Source organism: Neovison vison, chromosome 6 (genome assembly GCF_020171115.1).
Source record: "Neovison vison isolate M4711 chromosome 6, ASM_NN_V1, whole genome shotgun sequence".
Lineage (NCBI taxonomy): Eukaryota > Metazoa > Chordata > Mammalia > Carnivora > Mustelidae > Neogale > Neogale vison.
This window is the reverse complement of record NC_058096.1, coordinates 213,425,972-213,445,256: the sequence shown is the minus strand read 5'-3', so window position 1 is coordinate 213,445,256 and position 19,285 is coordinate 213,425,972. Positions and strand designations below refer to the sequence as shown.

Below are 19,285 nucleotides of genomic sequence, written 5' to 3'. Positions count from 1 at the left end.
CGCCCCCCACCCAGAAGCCCTTTACCTTAGCTCCATACCTTCCCTTTGAACGAGAGTTCCAAAGCCCTCTGAGGTCTCCTCTCCCCCACCTCCACCTTGGGAGCGATTGGTCTTCTGGCTAACTTTCCACACCCTGAATCGTTAGGCCCTCAGTTTTCCTTCTGGGATACAGGCATTTTCCTCTTGGGAGCATCTACCAGGCCAAACCCAACATCTTCCTGGGAAGGGTATGGACAAGGGAAGGTGTACCCTGTATTTTTGGACCCCTCCAAAAGAGACAGATGAGTGCTGGAATGTCAGTTCTGGTCATGTAACCTCGCTGACCCCGAATCCTTCACCCCATATCCTAGATTTGGCCTGACCCCTGGCCTGACCCCTGGCACGATCTGGCTGGCATCACATTCATATACCACGGGGCACCAGGTCAAAGCCAGGGAGCCTTTCTCAAATGCCCAGCCACCCCTCCTTCCATCAGGTCCAAGACCCCACAGGTGCATCGGCCCCCATCCCATCCATAAGATCCCAACATTCAAGGTCACACATGATAAAACATCACTCCAGGACAGTTTATGGTGGCGCCTCCATTACAGTCTGGCATGTCCAGACACCGCCACAGTGGACCTACAGAAAGGTCTCTCCCAGCCGGGGCAGCCGGGAGGGTGGTCTGGGCCTGCCCAGTGCTCTTGCTGTGGCTTCTAACACCTCCAGCTCCTCTGCCTGCCGAGCCTCCATGAGGGCCATCTGCTGCTCCAGCTTCCTCCGCTGCTCTTCCTGCTTCCGGTGGGCACCTCGGAAGGCCAGGACCAGGGCACTGGAGGGTGTGGGAGGGGGTGCTGAGCCAGGAAACGGCCCCCCTCCCACCAAGTTAGGAGCTATGTATTTCCAACCCCAAACAGGAGCTCTTTGAGATTGAATCTTCCTAGGGTTCCACTCAGAAAAGGGAGGTATGGAGTGGCTTGAACTTGCCACCTACTTTATGGGGGAAATCCGAGGCCCAGAGAAAGCCAGGGTCACTTCTGAGGTCCCCCAGGGAGACCCAGGGAAGGGAGACCCACCTGTGAGCCTTGCATAAATCGCTGTTCAGCTCAGCACTCTGAGCACGTCTGGCTCGCCCCTTCTGAGCCACCTGTTCCAGTTCCTCCCGCAGAGAGTGCAGCTGCTCCCGAAGGCCCAGGGCCCTGGTGCAGGGGTGGGGAGAGAGGAGATCCTCGCTGAAGGAGCTCCTTCCCTCCTCCCACCATACCTGTCCATGGTGTTTCCCTGTGCACACACCCATACACAGACGCACACCCAGCCCTCTGCTGCACACGGTGCCTGCATGGAACCTTGCACATACCCGCCCAGCCCAGGACCCGGACACACACCGGTTAAGTGACGCTGCCAGTTCCTGTGCCAGAGTCTCCGGGCCCTGGGCTTTGCCCACCTGACCTCCATCAATGCCCCTGCTGCCACCAAGGATAGCGGGAGGGCCCTGTGGGAGGCAGAAGGGAGGGAAGTGATAAGTGACATTGGCCTAGGTGGAGGGCATACTCAGGCCAAGCTGGACATTGAAGCCACCCAAACTGTGGGCAGCCACAGCCCCCACCTTCACAGAGCCCCCAGTCTGGTGAGATACCCCAATGAGGGTAAAATTCCTCCCTACCTAGAGAAATAATTAACAGGGGATCTCATCTGCAGGCAGGTGAGGTCTGAGCTCAGACTTGCGAGAGATCATGGGCTTAATCAGACAAAGAGGTAAGGGACGAGTGTTCTTGGCAGGGGCACAGCACCTACGAAGGCTCAGAGGTAAGAGAGATGATTCAAAGGAGGGTTCCAGAAGCTGCTGAAGGCTTTAAGCAGAGGACAGACCTGATGGGAAGGGGTAAAAGGGAAGGCTTTAGGGAGCAAGTTCCAGCCAAAATTTAAGGAAGAGATGATGCATGGGCTGGGGCTATTGAGGGGGAGATGCTGGAGAAGATAAGCCTGCGAGTGGGAAGGAGGAGACACAGGTTTGAGTGAAAGAGCCAGACTCCTTAGGGCTTAGTGGGCTCAATACCCTCAAAGGAAAAAAAAAAGCCCACAGTACAGGTATGAACTTTGACATTCAGTCCTCTGACATTCAGCTCATCTCTTTGTGCAGAAACGCCAGCTAAGGCTCAGAGGGGGACTGTGATCCACCAGGGCCCCAGGGCCCCAGGGCCCGTAGTATACTCCTGTCTCCACCAGGTCTGGGAAGCGCCACTCACCTGGGACACCTCCTCTTCGTCCCCACTGCTCCCGCCTCCACTGCTGTCGCCGCCACTACTGCTGGCCCCACCAGACCGGAGCTGGGCCTGCTCCCAGCGCAGCTGCTCCAGCAGGAGCACGTGGGCTGGGCCCTGGGCTCGGAGGGCAGCCTCCCGCAGCTCCAGACCCCGCTTCTCCCGCCGCACCAACTGAAGCCGCAGCATCAGGTCTGCCAGACTCTCCTGAGGGACCAAGGAATGGGCAGACGATGGAGCCCTCTAGGATCTGGGGAAACTGAGGCCCCAGGAGGACCCTCCAACCCCCGGTGAGGACAGGTCGGGCAAGAACTTTAACCTACACCGTGATTTTGTATGATGGGAAATAACCAACTCCTAAAGGTGACCACTATAGGAATGGCAGTTCAGAGGGTACCCATATCCCAGACAAGGGCCAGTAGCATCTCAGTGGAAGTATCTGGGCTTTCTCCAACTCTAGAACCTCAGATCTTTCATGCCAGGGAGAAAAACAGATTACGTCCCCTGCCTCCTCCTCCTCTCCATAGGAAGGAAATTTTGGAAAGCCAGATTCAGAATCTTAGGAGAAACTGAATTCCAGAAGACAAACTCCTATGCATCCCTCAAAATCCCAGGTCCAATGCTCCTCCCTCCAGGAAGTCTGCCCCCAGCCATGCAGAACTCTTGTTACCCAGTCCCCCAGCCACATCCCTCTTGGCCTGGGCAAAAGGTTTTGTTCCAGGAAAAAAGACCAACACAGTGACCACTGCCCATGTGTACCCGTGTAGCTGCCAAGTCCTGCTGGATCTGCATCTTCTCCAAGCGGGGTAGGGCCGGGCCAGGCTGGGTCCCCAGAATGGCCTGCACCATGGCTTCTGCGTGGGGCACAGTGGGCATGGGTGCCAAAGTCGGGCCAGGCTCTGGGGGAATCTTCACCAGAGCACGGCGTGCCTGGAGACGCTGGACATAGCCCCAGAGCTGGGTAGCCACCTCCTGAGGTGTGGGCCGATCCACACTACTGCCTTCGGGGCTGTAGGAAACAGAAGAGGTGTGTAATGTCAACACTGGTGACCACAGTTGTGCTAACTTCATGCCAACTCTGGTGGGCTCTATCATCTTCCATCGTACTGGCCATGATGGATTCTATCTTGTCGGTGGTGTGTATGGTCATGCCAACATGGTGGACACCATGACCTCAACCCCAATGGGCACCACCATTCATCAAGACAACATAGTGAACACTATCATGTCAACGATTACTGTTGCTCATGCCATCCCAGAAGAAGCCATCACACCAACTCAGCAGGTGCTGTCCCTTAGGCCAACACGGTGGATACCATAGCACCAACACAATGGTCACGACCGCTGAGCCTGCCAACCCCGTGCATGGCAACTCCAGGCCAACTTCATTCAACAGCATCACGCCAGTTCTAATCAGTGGGCACCATCATCCATCTTCATGCCAACCCTGGCGGGCCCTATACCACTCCCAGTGGCTGTCAACCCAAGCACCCCACTCACTGGCCCTCCCAATTCCCAAGGTTCCCAGGGGTACCTTGGCTGTGGATCCCGTGGTGTCTCTCCATCCATGGCAGTGTCCTCTTGTGCCAGCAGCCTCTGGGCTTCCTTCTCTGCCACCTCCAGGTCCCCCTTAGGAATCCCCTCTCTTGCTCCCGAGTCAGCCTCCCGGAGAGTAAGTAGGACTCCGTACACCTCCTCGCAGTGCTCGCTGTGAGACACTGATTTTGAGTGCTCTAGGACTCCTGGCCCCATCTTGTCGTGTGGGTGACGTACCCACTTGTCCTTGGACCCTTCACTCCATCCCCCACTCCCACTGCTGGGAGCAGCATGTAAACTCCTTCGGCACCCCTGGGCTAAAATTGCCTTAAAATAATTTCAGATGGGGGGGCGCCTGGGTGGCTCAGTGGGTTGAGCCTCTGCCTTTCACTCAGTGTCCTGAGATTGAGCCCCACATCAGGTTCTCTGCTTAGCAGGGAGCCTGCTTCCCCCCCACCCTCTCTCTCTGCCTGCTTCTCTGCCTACTTGTGATTGCTCTCTCTGTCAAATAAATAAATAAAATCTTTGGGAAAAAAAAAAAAGTAATTCCGGATGGTAAAGTGCTTTCCTTCGAGGGCCCAGACTCTCCCTATGGATCATCCTCTGAGCACACCCATTCCCTTCCACACTAGTCAGATTGTGGGTGGGAGGCACTAACCTGTACTGCAAGGCCATACGCAGGGCTGTGGCTTCTGCCTCCCGCTGGCCCAGCTGCATGCTCAGGCCTTCACACCGGCCCTTGTACCCCTGCAGCACAGCTGACAGCAGACGGTTGAAACATTTGAGCTTCTCAATGTTCCTGCCTCCGCCGTTAGGGGAGAGGGAAAATGAGAGGCGTCCCCAGGGTGGTCAGGACCCAGCTGATTTCCACCCTCCTCCCCACTTCTCGCCTGCTGTCTGGTGCCCTTAAGAGCTCAGCATCTGTAACCCTTACCCCCGGAGCTGCTCCATCCGCACATCCATGATGTGGATCTCGGGGGTAAGGGGTCTCGTGGGGAGAGGTCCAAGCATCTGAGTACTGGAATCGCTCCGGACACGACGGAGCAGGGGGTGAGCCAAGGGGAAGGGGTCCTGTCCGAAAGAGGGGACTTGATTCATCCAGACTGTCATTGAGGGCCCAGTATCATGGGGTTAAGCCTTTTCCCACCCCAGAAGCTCCTGGATCACAGGACCAGGATTTGAGTCTCATGGCCCAGAATCCTAAAGATCTGAAGATCGTGGTTTTTACGCTTCCCATGCTCACCTGAGTCCCCCACGGCTCCTCATCTACCCCAGAACTGCTGGAGCCACTGCCTGAGGCCCCTGCTTGGCCCCGGGAGGGAGGTGGGAAAGGTTCCAGCCTCAGCAGGGAATCCTGCAGCTCCTGGACCTGGGGTGGAGGTGGGGAAGGAAGACGGAGTAGGTCAGGCGTGGGAGCTCCAATCACCCACCGACCCTCCTGCAGACCTGATCCTGGGACAGTTCCCAGCTGGGAAGCAGGAACCTAGCTACTCACCCCACCAAACTCACCACTACTGAGCCTTGGGCAACTCACTTAGCTACTCAAGAATCTTCTTTCCTGGGGCACCTGGGTGGTTAAGCCTCTGCCTTCAGCTCAGGTCATGATCTCAGGGTCCTAGGATCGAGCCCGGCATCGGGCTCTTTGCTCGGTGAAGAGCCTGTTCCCTCTCTCTCTCTGCCTGCCTCTCTGCCTACTTGTGATCTCACTCTCTCTCTCTCTCTCTCATTCTGTAAATAAATAAATAAATAAATCTTTAAAAAAAAAAAAAAAAGAATCTTCTTTCTTTAAGCATATACCTGGCCAAGTGGTACATGCAAAGGTACTCAAAAATACTAATCATCAGGGAAATGCAAATCAGAACCACAATTAGATATCACCCTATTGCTATTAGAAAAGCTACTATCAAAAAAATCAAAAAGAGGGGCGCCTGGGTGGCTCAGTGGGTTAAAGTCTCTGCCTTTGGCTCAGGTCATGATCCCAGGGTGTTGGGATCAAGCCCCACATGGCTCTCTGCTCAGCGGGGAGTCTGCTTCCCCCGCTCCTTGTCCGCCTCTCTGCCTACTTGTAATCTCTGTCAAATAAACAAATAAAATCTTAAAAAAAAAAATCAAAAAGACACTGGGGCGCCTAGGTGCCCAGTTGGTTAAGTGTCTGACTCTTGGTTTTGGCTCAGGTCATGATCTCATAGGTTGTGGGATCCAGCCCTGTGCTCAGCAGGGAGTCAGCTTGAAGATTCTCTCCTTCTGCCCCTCCCCCCACTTAAACAACCACACTCGCTTTCTCTCTCCCGCAAATTAATTAATTAAAAAAAAAAAAGACATGAGATAGCAAGTGCTGGGAAGGATGTGAAGAGGGAACCCTCGTGCACCATTGGCAGGATTGCAATTGGTGCAGCCATTTATACCAAAACATATATTGCTCCCTCAAAGAATTAATACTAGAACTATCACATGATTCAGCCATTCCATTTCTGGGTATTTATGTGAAGGAAAGGAAAAAAGTTACTCGAAAGACTGTCCCACCCCTACGTTCATTATAGCATTACTTGGCAATAACCGGGACATAGAAGCAACCTATCTTGATGATCAGAAGTGATCACCTCTGGATGAATGGCTAAAGAAGATCTGGGGATAAACAAAGGATATCATTTGTCCTTTAAAAAAGGAAGGAAAAAAAAAAGAAGAGAAAAAAAGGGAAGGAAATCCTGCCATTTGCCACATCATGGACCTTTTTTTTCCACCAATATTTTATTTATTTGACAGAGAGGGTGTCCACAAGCAGGGAGAGCACCAGGCAGAGGGGGAGAAGCTGACTCCCCACTGAGCAGGGAGCCCGATGCAGGACTGGATCCCAGGACCCTGGGATCATGACCTGAGCCTAACCGACTGAGCCACTCAGGCGCCCCAACATGGACGGACATTGAGGGCATTATGCTAAGTGAAATAAGTCAGGGAAAGAAAATACATTGTGCTCTCTCTTATATTTGGAATCTAAAACAAAACAAAAAATTGAGCTCACAGATGGAGAGAACCGAGTGGCGGTTGCCAGAGGTGGTGGGGATGAGGAGAGGAATGTGGAGGGGGGATTTCCTTTCCCAGCCAGGAAGTGGGCCCCACCACTCAGGCTGGGCTCGGGAGCCCCCTTGTCCTGCCCAAGATGACGGCCTGTGCCCCACCATCTCCTTTAGCCACATGGCTTTAGATTCCGTCCACATGCTAATGAGGTCCGAATGTGTTTCTCCAATCCTGACACCACCCCTGAGCTCAGGACTCAGACACAGAGCTGTCTCTCTGATGGTCCCACACGGGGGTCTGATGGGTATCGTGAGCTCATTAGCGCCCGACCAGCTTCTGGTCTCCTTCCCATCACACCGGCTCCTCCTGGAGCCTCCGCATTTCTCCCTTCCAGTCCCGCAGACCCCAAACCAGGACTTGTCTTCAGCCCTTCTCTGGCTTTTACACCCAAACCTGCCAGCTCCACCTTCGATACCACCCAGAATCTGCCCATTTCGTGCCACCTCCACAGTTTCCACCATCTGGTGTCTGGACCAATGCCTCCTGGTCCGCAGGATCCCGCGCCCTCCACACACACAGGCTGTTCCCCCCATGGTCGCCAGAGGGCGCCCGTGAACGCAGCATCAGGGTGCCGCCCCTTTCTGCTCCGGGGAAACCCTCCAGGATCCCACCAGGCTCAGGGCAAAAGCCCAACTCCCAACAGCCCACAATACCCTGTAAATGTGCCCCCATCACCAACCTGCCCTCGCTTCGCCCCCACACTGGCCCCCTCTCCGTTCCCTGAATCACACTCCCACCTCGCGGAGAGCAGTTCCTTCTCTGCCTGGCGTGCTCTTCCCCCAAATCCTTGCACGGCTCCTTCCTTACCTCCTCATTCAAGCGATACCTCCTCTGACCACCTTAACTTAGAAGACAACAAACCTTTGCCTGTTCAGGACTCAGCAGTCAAAGCTCCATAAAAGTTCTTCTTTTGAACGAATGATTGAATCTATGCCAGGCCGGCCTCGCCCTTAGAGGCCCCGCTCACCTCTCTCTGCAGCATCTCCTTCTCAGCCTGGATGGCCTGCAGGGAGGTCCGCACGCTAATCAGCTCCTCCTCTCGGCTGCCCAAGGCCAATCGCAGCCAGTCATTCCTTTCGGCTAGGCGGGCTGCCTCCCTCTGGCAACCCCCTGCCCCCTCCTGCTCCAAGCAGGGCCTGGGTCCCACCCCACTTCTGTCTCCTGCCTCCACGGGCCCAGGACAGCTTGGGGGCCGGTGGCGCCAGGCAGCAGCCGCTGCCTCCAGTGAGCTCAGAGCATGCTGGAGAGTCTGAAACACATCAGAGGCTTCAGGCCTGGTAGGGACAGTCTTCCCGTCCAGTGGGGCTACATCTTCGGCCTGCTGGCCTTCCTCGGCAGGCTTGCAGGGTCCCTCAGGAGATGGGGCGGGTCCTCTGCTAGAGTCCCCTTCAGCCTCTGTGTTGGTCCTATGGTGAGGTAAGAGATGGAAGGTTCTGGAAATGGGGTCATCCATGGTCTCTGGCTCACAGGGGCTTCATTAACCGGGGTTTGAAAAGTTGGGCTGAGGAAGGCAGTGGGAAGCTACAGGGCATGTGTGAACAAGGGAGGAACACAGGTCCATCTATGGGTAGGAAAGATACACCAGGGCTGGAGTGGGGAGCACAGACCAAGAGGGCCTTACCTCTTCCCCAGGCCCTGCCCACTGGCCTCTGCCTCTGGCCCCGGGCTCTCCTGAGATGGCCCAGGGCCCAGCTCAGAACTCCCGCTGGCTGCCTCAACCTCCTCGGAACTCTCTGCCACAGGATCGAGCTCCCCCTGAAAATGACCCACAGGGCCAAGCTCTGAGCCTGGCAGGGCTGTGAGTGGCCCCAAAGAGCTGGGTGCGGCAGGCAGGGGGGCACTTACAGGCGGAGCGTGCCTCCCTCGCCGGCTTCGGGGGCGTGTGGCCCGAGCACTCATTGCTGTGCAGAAATCAGTCTTCTGAATCTTCCTCCTAAAACCACAGCCTGATCTCAGCTCTTGTCTCTCTTGTCTTCGTTGTCCCTGTTGATGGCCTTAATATCTTCTTCTGTGAAATGGGCATTGATCCCCTCCCTCTGGAAGGGATCTTAAACTATCAGTGTGGATTTGGTACATTTCGATGCCCCTCTTGACAGGCAGCTCACTATCTCTAAAAATTGTTCTGATCTCCCCTTCTCCTCTGCCTCCTTTATCTTTCACTACCTCTGTGCTTCCCTCTGTCCCCAATCTGGGCCTGGCTTGAGGACTTCAAGAGTCACTTCTCTTCCCCAGGGTCCTCTTGAGTCAGAGGCCCCAGTCTTGGGGTTGGGTACCCCCAGTCTTCTCTACTTCTGTGCCTCTAGGAGTACCTTGGTCAGCGGCCCAAATCCCTGGACACTCTTGGGGTAGCTCTGGCCACTGCCTGCTTAGCCCTGGGCTGGCCAAGGCTGGCTTGGGAGGGGTCGGGAAACAGGAAGCACCCCCCCCCGGTCATGTGACTTGTTATTGTGCTGTTTCCTCCTCAAGGACATCAGCTTCCTCCAGTCCCAGAGGGGGACACGTGTCCAGCTCCTGAGATGTCAGTCCTTCCGCACCTCAGCCTCTGATCTCATGTCTCTTCCATCTCTGAGCCTCAGTTTCCTTATCTGTAAAATGGGGGAGGGGTAATTATAATATTTTTCTACAGGGTCATGGGAATTTCAACAAGGAATTTTTAAAAATCCATCCAGGAAGAGAATTATAACAGGCCCTTCTTATTCCCTACCTCTCTGACCCTCCCATCTCTGCTTTTTTCTACCAGCTGCTATTTCTCCTGTGTAAATGTGGAATTTCTCAGAACCCAGATCGACCCTACATCCTGCCCATTTTTCCTCCATCCATCTCCAAAGGGCTTCCTCAGCTCCATCCAAGCCCAAGCCTCTCCCCTCCCACCTGGATGCCAGACCAGCTCTCTCCCTGGACCCACAAGCACCCCTTTACTCTTTTCTCCACCCAGGCCCCTGAGAGAGACCTCATTGTTTACCTCCTCTGCTCATGTACCCTCCCCATTGCCCTTGGGAAACATTTCAAACTCTTCCACCTGGCATTCAAGGACCTTAAAGATTATGCTTGCTGCCTGCACCCATGTATACTCCTTGCTTTAGCCACGATGATCCCCTTCGTGTTGCCTGGAACATCCTTTCCTTGTTTCTGTGCTTGGTTTAAACTATGCAGAGTCTGGAGTCACCCAAATCTTCCTCATTCCACTGTCAGACACTAGGAGGCTGAATCTTCTTGTTTCTGTGTCCCCAAAGGCCGTAAGGAAAGAAGTTGCAATTCTCTGACCTGTAGGCACCCAGGTACAATGAAATCTGCACTCTTAGCTTCTGCTCCAGCCATATTAACCTGTTAAGGTCTCCACCACTCCAAGGCTCTTGCAAGCCTCCAGACCTTTGGCAAGGTCGTTCCTTCTTTATGGAATGCCTTTCATTCTTGTTTTTCTGCCTAGTCCCCCATCCTTGAAGACGCAGCTTACATAGTTCCTCCTGGCTGTCAATGACCAGAGCCTGGCTCATGAGGGCTGGATTTAACTGATCCTCTTACAAATAAAGAAACTGAGGGTGGTTAGCGTGGGTTTTAAATGGTTAGGGGGTGAGAGGAGAAGTGTGCATGAAAAAGAAAACGTGGTCTGAAATAGTTTTGGCTTAGTCTTTTTGGATCTTGCAAGTATGTGTAAAATAAGGAACGGAATTAAGTAACTGGGTGGGGCCTGGGGCGTGGGCCACGCCCACCTCAGTCCGCAAAAACTAGCCCCTCGCTGAGGGCCGGGTCAGCTCCACCAATCACCAATCAGCCCTACCTCTTCCTCTAAGCCCCGCCCAAGTCGCTCGCATTCAGTTTATCGCACTGCAAGTGAGGCCTTCTCCATCCCTTTAAGCCTATTCCATAGAAAGGTCCACTCCACTAGGCCTCGTCCCAGCCTATCAGGGTTGAAGCACTGACCACTGTCGCCCGATTCGGCCAGAAACATCAAAGCTCCGGCTATTCTTGCTTTAACCAATCACATCCCAAACCCCACCCCCTAGCGCAGTCCCAGCCTATCCGCTTTCAAGGCTCTCCAGCCGACCCCTGTTCGGCTGTCGGCTTGCCTTACGGCTTGCTGAACTACATTTCCCAGCAGGCGTCGTGGCCTTGAAGCAGTACTTCCGGGCTGCGAAAGATGGCGGCTTCCTAGTGAGTTCTCGCCTGAGTTGGAGTGAGGCACAGGCTACGGTGAGAAGAGGTTGGGTGGTTGCGGTCCCGTCCTAGAGGTCCAGCCCCTAGCCTTCCTTGGGGATCCCGTTTCTGGAAAACTCTGGTTTCTCCTGCAGGCTAGCCTTCATCCCTCTTGCTGAAGCTAAATCATTGTTTTCCTTAGAGATTGAGGGGGTTACAAGCCGTTCAAAGACCATCCCCCGAAGCCCGCACCCCAACCCAGATTGGCAAACTGTTGGCGTCTTGTCTTTTTTCCAAGGGACTTTTTTTTTTTTTTTTCTCCAAGGGACCTTTAACACGTAGATTCGTGCCCCCTCCTTTGCACAGACACCTTCTAGGCAGCCCAGTGCCCCGCTGGGGAGAATCCCAGAGCTAGACTTTTTTTTTCTTATTTTTAAGCAATCCGTACACCCAAGGTGGGGTTCGAACTCACAACCCAAGAACAAGCGTCGCATGCTCTACGACTGAGGCAGCCAGGCACCCCAGCTAATTATTCTGTTAACCTTAAAACGAAAACTGTCATTTTTACCAGCAGAGAAGAGCTTTGTTTGGGAATAGCAGAGAATTACAATTCAGGATGCACAAGCTGTATAACAAAACCTTAGGCAAGTCCAGAACAAAGGAGAGGAGTGCTCTTTTATAGAGGAAGGGGAGTTGGACGGGCTGTTATAAACCTAAAGTCTATTGGAGTAAATTGGGAATTGAAGTTTAGTGGCTTTTCACTGCCTGAATTGTGACAGTCTGTCATTGGTTGGGCTGTTGTCAGGCAAGGAGAAAATCTTTCATTTCCTTGCTGGGTCAGTATAGTCTTTTTTCTTTTGGGATTGCAATGTCTGTTTTCCTGTTAGGGTCTGCCATTGTGGTAGAGGGTGAGAGTTCCCCCTTTGGCCTCCTGATTCCATTTTAACCCACTGAGCCACCCAGGCACCCCTCTCCTGATTCTATTTTAAATGAGGTTTCCTTTATTGGTTTCAGGCATAGCTGGATCCAGGTGCACAGAGGTCTAGCTGCTGTTTTCTGGGTGAGCATCACTTCAAGCAGGGTTTCTTTCCCCTCTTGGAGGCATAGAGGCTCCTGACAGCTCTTGACTTCTATCCTCCCAGCTCTGCAAGTCTGAGGAGACCCTCTTCCCTAATGGCACTATTGGAAGCCCCAGAAACGCCCCTCACTGACCTGTATTGGGTTATGCCACATCTCTCAGGCATTCCTAGTGGCCAGATTTGTTCACTGGCCAAGGCAAAGGGGGGCGTGGGTTAAGCGCTACAGAAAAAAAAATGGGATGCCAGGCACTCATTCTGCAGATAAGGAAACAGGCCGGGAAAGAAGTGATTTTTACAGTCATTAGGTGGTTCATGCTCTGTCCTGTCCAGTAACCGCATGTTTTTAAAACCCATAAGGAGAGGATCCTGGCTTCCCCCAGCCCTGCTCCATCCAGCCACTTAGGGGCCATGGAAGTGGCAGAACCCAGCAGCCCCACTGAGGAAGAAGAGGAGGAGGAGGAGGAGGAAGAAGAGGAAGAGGAGCAGTCAGCTGAGCCCAGGCCCCGAACACGCTCCAACCCTGAAGGAGCAGAGGACCGGGCACTGGGAGCCCAGGCCAGTGTGGGCAGCCGCAGCGAGGGTGAGGGCGAGGCGGCCAGTGCTGACGATGGGACCCCCAATCCTCCAGGAGCTGGCCCCAAGCCCTGGCAGGTGCCCCCAACAGCTCCTGAAGTCCAGGTGCGGACACCAAGGGTCAACTGTCCAGAGAAGGTGGTAAGTGAGGGGCTTGGCCTGTGGCCATGAGGTGCTGGGAAACCTTACGTTTAACGTTATTGCTTTTTGGGATTCACTCTGTAGTGACTTCGTAGGAGTTTTTTAGGGCTACCACAACAAATTAGGGGATCAGAGGTCAGGCTGGACAGCTGGCTTAAAACAACAGAAATTCATTGTCTCACTCTTCTGGAGGCCAGAAGTCTGAAATCAAAGTATGGGCAGGGCCATGGTCCCTTTGGAGGTTGTACAGAAAGATCCTTCCTTGCCTCTTTTTTTTTTTTTTCCTTCCTTGCCTCTTCTGGCATGAGGGGGATAGCACATATCCTTGGCTTGTAGCCCCATCTCCCCGGTCTCTGCCTCTGTCTTCACATGGCCTTCCTGTCTGTGTCTCTGAACCTTCTTTCTCTTATAAGGACACTTGTCATTGGATCAGGGTTTTTTGTTTGTTTGTTTTTAAGGTTTATTTATTTATTTGAGAGAGAGCATGAGCTGGCTGGGGCTGCTGGGGAGAGGGTCTTGGGAGGTGCAGAGGGAGAGGGAGAATACCAGGCAGACTCCCTGCTGAGCAGGAAGCCTGATGGAGGGCTGGATCTCGTGATCTCCCCTGAGACCATGGCACAAACTGAAATCACGAGTTGGATGCTGTGGGGTGCCTGGGTGGCTCAGTGGGGGTAACCGTCTGCCTTTGGCTCAGGGGTCCTGGGATTGAGTTATGCATTGGGCTCCCTGCACGCGGGGAGCCTACTTCTTCTTTCTCTGCCTGCCACTGCCCCTACTTGCACATGCGCGCTCTCTCTCTCTCTCACAAATAAGTAAATACAATCTTTGAGGGGCGCCTGGGTGGCTCAGTGGGTTAAAGCCTCTGCCTTCGGCTCAGGTCATGATCTCAGGGTCCTGGGATTGAGCCCCGCATCGGGCTCCCTGCTCAGCAGGGAGCCTGCTTCCCTTCCTCTCCCTCTGCCTGCCTCTCTGCCCACTTGGGATCTCTGTCTTTCAAATAAATAAATAAATTTTAAAAAATAAAATAAAATAAAATCTTTGAACAAACAAAAAAGAGTTGGATTCTCCTGGAGTGAGCCACCCAAGCACCTCGGGTTCAGGATCTTTATCTTATCTCAAGATTTTTCTCTTAATTCCATCAACAAATTCCCTAATTCCAAAAAAAGTCAGGTTCTGGTGTTCCCGGTGCGCGTGTCTGTGTGGAGGCAGGGACACAATTCAGCCCACTCTACCTTTGTTTTCCTGTTTCTGTGTCAGACATTCTCTGGCTCCTTTATTCACTTGCAATCCTGGACTCCTGATCTAGGGCTCTTTTCCCTGAACCGCTGTCTTCCAAAGTAGGTTTCTTGGCTGGGACTCGGGGGTCACCCCAATAAGCACCTTTTCAGACAGAGCTGCTTGGAGAGGGCCACCAGAGTGCAGTGGGGGCCAGTGTTAGTATCCACTTGCTAGGCACTGCCAGCCACAGTGCCCTTACCTCCCTCGGACCTTCTTGCAGATCATCTGCCTGGACCTGTCAGAGGAAATGTCCCTGTCAAAGCTGGAGTCATTCAATGGGTGAGAGGAACATTTGGGGACTTAAATTATGCAGCCATGGTTTGGGGCGGGGTTGGGGGGGTAGACAGCTCCAAAAACTCAGGGCTCTCTCTCTCTCTCTGAGACTCCCAGTGCTTGGCCTGGCCTGCGGACTGGGGCCTGGCCCTGTCATAGTAGCAATGGCAACTGATTCTGAAAAAGCTGTGACCCACCAAGGCTCCTATCCAAGCCTGTGAGAGCTACCATGTACCTCCCACAGCACAGCAGTGACTCAGAAACTCTTGAGAGGCGAAGTGACTTGCCCAGGGCCTCACAGTGGATAGGCAGAGCGAGGACTCAGACCCAGGCCTAGGTGATCCCGAAGCCGTTGCCCTGAACAGCTGAGTCTCTGTGGAGTTGGTGACCGGGCCTGGGTAGAGTCCAGGGAGCTCTGGGGGTTGCTGAAGACAAGCCCGCCTTCCCCTTGCTGCCACCTCTAGCCATCTGTGGCTGAATGAAGGCCTGGGGGAGACCTCCTGGGGATCAATTGTGAGACCCAGGCTGGCCAGAGGAGCCCCATTTGGCGAGGGCAAAAGCCGGGGCGGTGGGGGCGCTGGGCTTTGCCATCTCCCCACTGCATGACCTGACCTGGGCCTGCAGTGCCTAATCCTGAGGCTAGCAGAGGGCTGCCCAGGATTGGCAGGTGAAGAGACACCCTCCAGGCTGGGAGGGCTTGCCTTAACCATCCCCCTTACTCTCTCTCCCTCCCCAGCTCCAAAACCAACGCTCTCAATGTCTCCCAGAAGATGATCGAAATGTTTGTGCGGACAAAACATAAGATCGACAAGAGCCATGAGTTTGCACTGGTGGTGGTGAATGATGACATCGCCTGGGTGAGCCTGGGGCGGGGCTCGGGTGCCGAGGGGTTCTGTTGGGGTGGGGAGGCGCCTCGCTGAGGCTTGTGCTTCCCCGTAGCTGTCCGGCCTGACCTCTGATCCCCGCGAACTCTGCAGCTGCCTCTATGACCTGGAGACGGCTTCCTGCTCCACCTTCAGTATCCTTCCAGGCAGGGGCGCCATGTGGAGGGGCTTGGGCTGTCCTGGCCCCCCAGAAGCCTGAGTCGTGGAGGGGGCTGGCTGAGACTGGCTCAGGTCCAGATCCCTGTTCTGCTGTGACAGACTTGGGCAAGTCCCCTCTTTGAACCTGTTTCTTCATCTGTGAAAAGGGAGGCACGACACCTCCTTCCCCAGGGGGGTTGCTGTTAAGATCAAGTCCTGGTACAGAAACAAAACCAGCTGATTTGGACTCTAGATGTCAAAACCACTCACATGGGGAACATTCTATGTAGGGCCAAGTATACAGTTGGTGCTCAATAAATGGCAATATGGGACTGAGGAGTTACAGTCACTGCTACAGCCCCTGCAGCCTGGGCACAGCACATTTTATGCTAATTTGAACACAAAAGGCTCACGTGCAGCCCCAAAGTTAGATGGAAAATGATGAGTTACAAAACACTTCTGAGTGTCGGGGGCTAGGGGCCTGGGACACCTGTGGCTCTTGCATTGTGAAGACTGCTGCCCTGGCTGTGAGGGAACGAGGAGCTTTGAGCCACCAAGTGTTTTCAGGGCATCTGGTGTCAGTCTCCTGTTTTATGATCTATACTGAGGGAAAACAGGCTCAGACAGGGCAAGCAACTGGGCCAGGGTCACACAGCGCATTTCCTGCACCAGGCGTGAAGGTGCCTGGGCTCTCCCGGCGTCAGGATGAGGGAAGCCTCCTGCTGCTTCCTACCCGTGCTCTGCCACCAGCCTTCTCCTTAGCATCTCTGCCAGATCTGGAAGGTCTCTTCAGCCTCATGTAAGTACCACCTTTGCTGCAGCTCTCCTTCTGTGTCACTCATGTGATGGCCCTGAGGTCCCCCACTCCATTGTTTTAACCCACAGGGCAGCACACTTTTTCTGTAAAGAGCCGGGCAGTAAATATTTTCAGCTTTGCAGACCATATGGCCTCTGTCTTGATGACTGGATTCTGCCTGAGTCACTTGAAGGCAGTCACAAACCATCCCCGTGCACGGGGCTGTGTCCCCAACAAAACATTCTTGATGAACACAGAAACTTGAATTTCATATCCTTTCCACATGTCACAAAATGTTCTTTTGATTTTCTTCCCCCAACCATTTAAAAAAATGTAAAAGCCATTCTTAGCTTCGGGGCCCTAGTAGTCCAGCCTCTGTTTTTACCTGCCCCCTAATGGCAGACACAGATCCTGTTTTGCCTTTTCCATCATGATTAACCTGGTACAGTGGTTCTGGCAAATTTTGCAAGTGAATCCATCCTGTAAATTCCCAGTGGAAGACATGCTGGGCCAAAGGGGTGTGTATTTTTAACCTGCTAGACTTTGCCAGAACACCGTCGCCAGAAACCAACCCTGCATACCTCTCCCGACACCAGGGTTCTTCATGCTGCCGAAGGTTCTGGCTCTCTGATAGAGGCTAGTGGCCACCTGTTACTTTCACTGTGCTTTTCTTGAAGCCTTTTTTATTCATTTGTAAACCATTCAGTATTCCTGCTGTGATTTGTCCATTTGTCCCCTTTGCCTGTGTTTATAGGGAGATAGTGGCTTTTTTCATATTGATGATCAGATTTGCTTTTCACATATTGAAGACCTTTGCTCTCTGTCTGCCCAGTGCTCTCTGCCAATGTGAGATTCAGCCATGGCCAGCTGGGGACATGGGTGCTAACTTATGAAATAAGATCAGGTCCTAGCCTTAGACTCTTCTGGCCTGGGGGACATGTCCAAGTCAGGTCAATGATGGGGGATATTCAGGATGGTGAGGGTGGTCAGAGTGGGCTCCACCTTTGGGGTCTGCAGAGTCCCCCTGATAGAGTAGGAGAGGTCAGGCAGAAGGGTGAGGGTGGGGAGGCAGTCTGGGCAGAGGGAACAGCATAGGGGGAGGCTCGGAGGGAGCAGTCATGTGGGCTTTGCGTGCCCAGTGAAGGCCCAGGCTCTCCGAGGGTAACAAGAGCGGGGGATCCCCGGAGCGTGCTCTGACCTGTTCCCCACCCTCCACTACGCAGCCAGCAGAAGACTGAGCTGCCGGTTACCGAGAACGTGCGGACAATTCCACCCCCGTATGTGGTCCGCACCATCCTAGTCTATAGCCGTCCGCCCTGCCAGCCCCAGTTCTCCCTGACGGAGCCCATGAAGGTGAGTGAGGCTGGGGAAAGGGAGGGACAGCTGCAGCCAGCAGAACGGCTGCTTAGACACCAGGAGGGACTTCCTGATCACAAGAGCTGGGGTGCCTATGGGCAGGTTCCCAGAGTCCAAGGCAGAATCTGGGGAATTATGGTCATGGGGGCAGGGGGTGACTCACGCCCCGAAGGCTGGCATTCTTTCCCTGCAGAAAATGTTCCAGTGCCCATACTTTTTCTTCGATGTTGTTTACATCCACAATGGCGCTGATGAGAAGGAAGAGGAAATGAGCTGGAAGGTGAGAGGCTGCTGTGCGTCTGGGTGGCAGGGAGGGTGTAGGTGGGGTGTCTCGGAAGCCACCTCCGTTTTGCACCCCTGGAGCCCTCGCCCTGCTGAATCACGGATCTGAGCTCATTCAACAACCATCTCTACATGTCTGCTGTGAGCTAGTGGGGGCTTCTCCGGTCTGCCTTTGCTTTCACCATGCCCTCTGCGTGGAGTGCCCTTCCTGCCTTGCCTCCCTAGGCCCTGCTGGTCCTTCATATCCCAGCCCAGACTTAGCTAAAGAACGTTGATTAGGCCACTGACCTCTGAGCCTCAGTTTACCCAACTGTGAACAGGGGGAGTTGCAGTTGGCTCCTCCTCCTACCTCAGCACCCAAACCATCTACCCCAGATCATCCTCAGGGATGATTAGTGTGGGGGCCGGAGGTCGTCTGCATCTGACTGTGTCTCCAAACTAGGGGCTCCAGGACTGAGATTTCTTGGGGTCCCTACCCCTGGGTGGGTGGCAGGGAATATTTGCTGAACATGGGACTGTTTCTTTCTGGAAAAATCCTCTTCATCCTTCAGTACCCATCCTTGGTGCCCTCTCCTCCGGGAAGCCTTCCAGGGGCGGAGAGGGTCCATCAGGGGATCCTCTGGCTGAACAGCCCCTCCCCGGCCCCACAGGACATGTTTGCCTTCATGGGCAGCCTGGATACCAAGGGCACCAGCTACAAGTATGAGGTGGCACTGGCTGGGCCGGCCCTTGAGCTGCACAACTGTATGGCCAAGCTGCTGGCTCATCCACTGCAGCGGCCCTGCCAGAGTCATGCCTCCTACAGCCTGCTGGAGGAGGACGACGAAGCCACCGAGGTCGAAGCCACCGTCTGAACCATCCCTGTACATCCCCGCCTTCTCGTGCAGTGAAGCCCTTGGCTTAGAGAATGGTTCTCAAACTGGGCTCAATGGCACCCTGGTGGGGGAGGGTTCCAGGAGACTCCTGGGACCCTGGCGCCCATTCCCTAAGTTTTCCGGCCCGCCTCCCCCTGCTGGTTTGTTTACTGTAAGTTTTGTTCTTCTCTGTGTGCTTCTTGTCCTCAGAATAAAAATCTGAGAATCCCTGACCCAGGTCGACAACAGTTACGTTGTTTAATTAGGATCTTGTTGGATGCAAGTGACAGAAAACCTACTGGCCGAAGAGAAAGGGAAATGGTTTGGTTCTCGTGGATGAAAAGCGAAGGGCAGCTTCAGGCTTGGCTGTATTCAGTTACTCAGACAATAATGCCATTGGGGTGGGCTGAAGTATCTTGTGTGTTTGGTGTTCAGTGTGCCCTGCTTTTCTCCCAAACCATGGGAGAGCTGTGATCACTCCTAGACTACAGCCCAGGGAAGGGAGGGCCCCTACATGCAACGAACGGGCCTTGCCTGGTCATTGGGCCAGTCATGGGCTAGAGTTGTGGAATGGTCTGATCCACCCGGACTTATCAAGCCTCTAATCCACAAAGGGATTACAGCTCTTTCAGGAAATAGTATGGGT

The 19,285-nt window shown here is 54.0% G+C and overlaps 2 protein-coding genes across 3 annotated transcripts; one reads left to right on the top strand and one right to left on the bottom strand.

Moving 5' to 3' along the window:
• Positions 1–558: 558 nt before the first annotated feature.
• Positions 559–9,231, bottom strand: USHBP1 (USH1 protein network component harmonin binding protein 1). Its single transcript, XM_044255355.1, has 12 exons — positions 8,697–9,231; positions 8,473–8,606; positions 7,819–8,257; positions 5,020–5,145; positions 4,711–4,847; positions 4,435–4,575; positions 3,775–3,948; positions 3,000–3,249; positions 2,226–2,447; positions 1,365–1,471; positions 1,056–1,178; positions 559–811 (listed from the first exon to the last, which is right to left on the bottom strand). Exons 1-12 carry the CDS (start codon positions 8,748–8,750, stop codon positions 622–624), a joined length of 2,097 nt encoding a protein of 698 aa, XP_044111290.1. The 5' UTR covers positions 8,751–9,231; the 3' UTR covers positions 559–621.
• A 1,727-nt stretch (positions 9,232–10,958) lies between these two features.
• Positions 10,959–18,872, top strand: BABAM1 (BRISC and BRCA1 A complex member 1). Of its 2 annotated transcripts, XM_044253970.1 has the most exons (10): positions 10,959–11,042; positions 12,000–12,045; positions 12,422–12,778; positions 14,277–14,335; positions 15,066–15,186; positions 15,269–15,347; positions 16,126–16,150; positions 17,371–17,500; positions 17,697–17,783; positions 18,436–18,872. In XM_044253970.1, exons 3-10 carry the CDS (start codon positions 12,473–12,475, stop codon positions 18,637–18,639), a joined length of 1,011 nt encoding a protein of 336 aa, XP_044109905.1. In that variant the 5' UTR covers positions 10,959–11,042; positions 12,000–12,045; positions 12,422–12,472; the 3' UTR covers positions 18,640–18,872. The 2 variants fall into 2 exon arrangements, with proteins under 2 accessions (XP_044109905.1, XP_044109906.1); XM_044253971.1 differs by lacking the exon at positions 12,000–12,045 and having other exon boundaries at positions 10,962–11,042.
• Positions 18,873–19,285: the final 413 nt, after the last annotated feature.

What these genes read in the sequence shown, in the direction of transcription:
- BABAM1 (XM_044253970.1), top strand. Translation starts at nt 12,473, where the DNA reads ATGGAAGTGGCAGAACCCAGCAGCCCCACTGAGGAAGAAGAGGAGGAG. An exon ending in AAGCTGGAGTCATTCAATGG is followed by an intron (nt 14,336 to 15,065) that starts GTGAGAGGAACA and finishes CTCCCTCCCCAG; the next exon opens with CTCCAAAACCAACGCTCTCA. An exon ending in GAAGGTCTCTTCAGCCTCAT is followed by an intron (nt 16,151 to 17,370) that starts GTAAGTACCACC and finishes TCCACTACGCAG; the next exon opens with CCAGCAGAAGACTGAGCTGC.
- USHBP1 (XM_044255355.1), bottom strand. Translation starts at nt 8,750, where the DNA reads ATGAGTGCTCGGGCCACACGCCCCCGAAGCCGGCGAGGGAGGCACGCT. An exon ending in AGGAGCCGTGGGGGACTCAG is followed by an intron (nt 4,848 to 5,019) that starts GTGAGCATGGGA and finishes TCTTTCGGACAG; the next exon opens with GACCCCTTCCCCTTGGCTCA. An exon ending in AGGACTTGGCAGCTACACGG is followed by an intron (nt 2,448 to 2,999) that starts GTACACATGGGC and finishes TTGGTCCCTCAG; the next exon opens with GAGAGTCTGGCAGACCTGAT.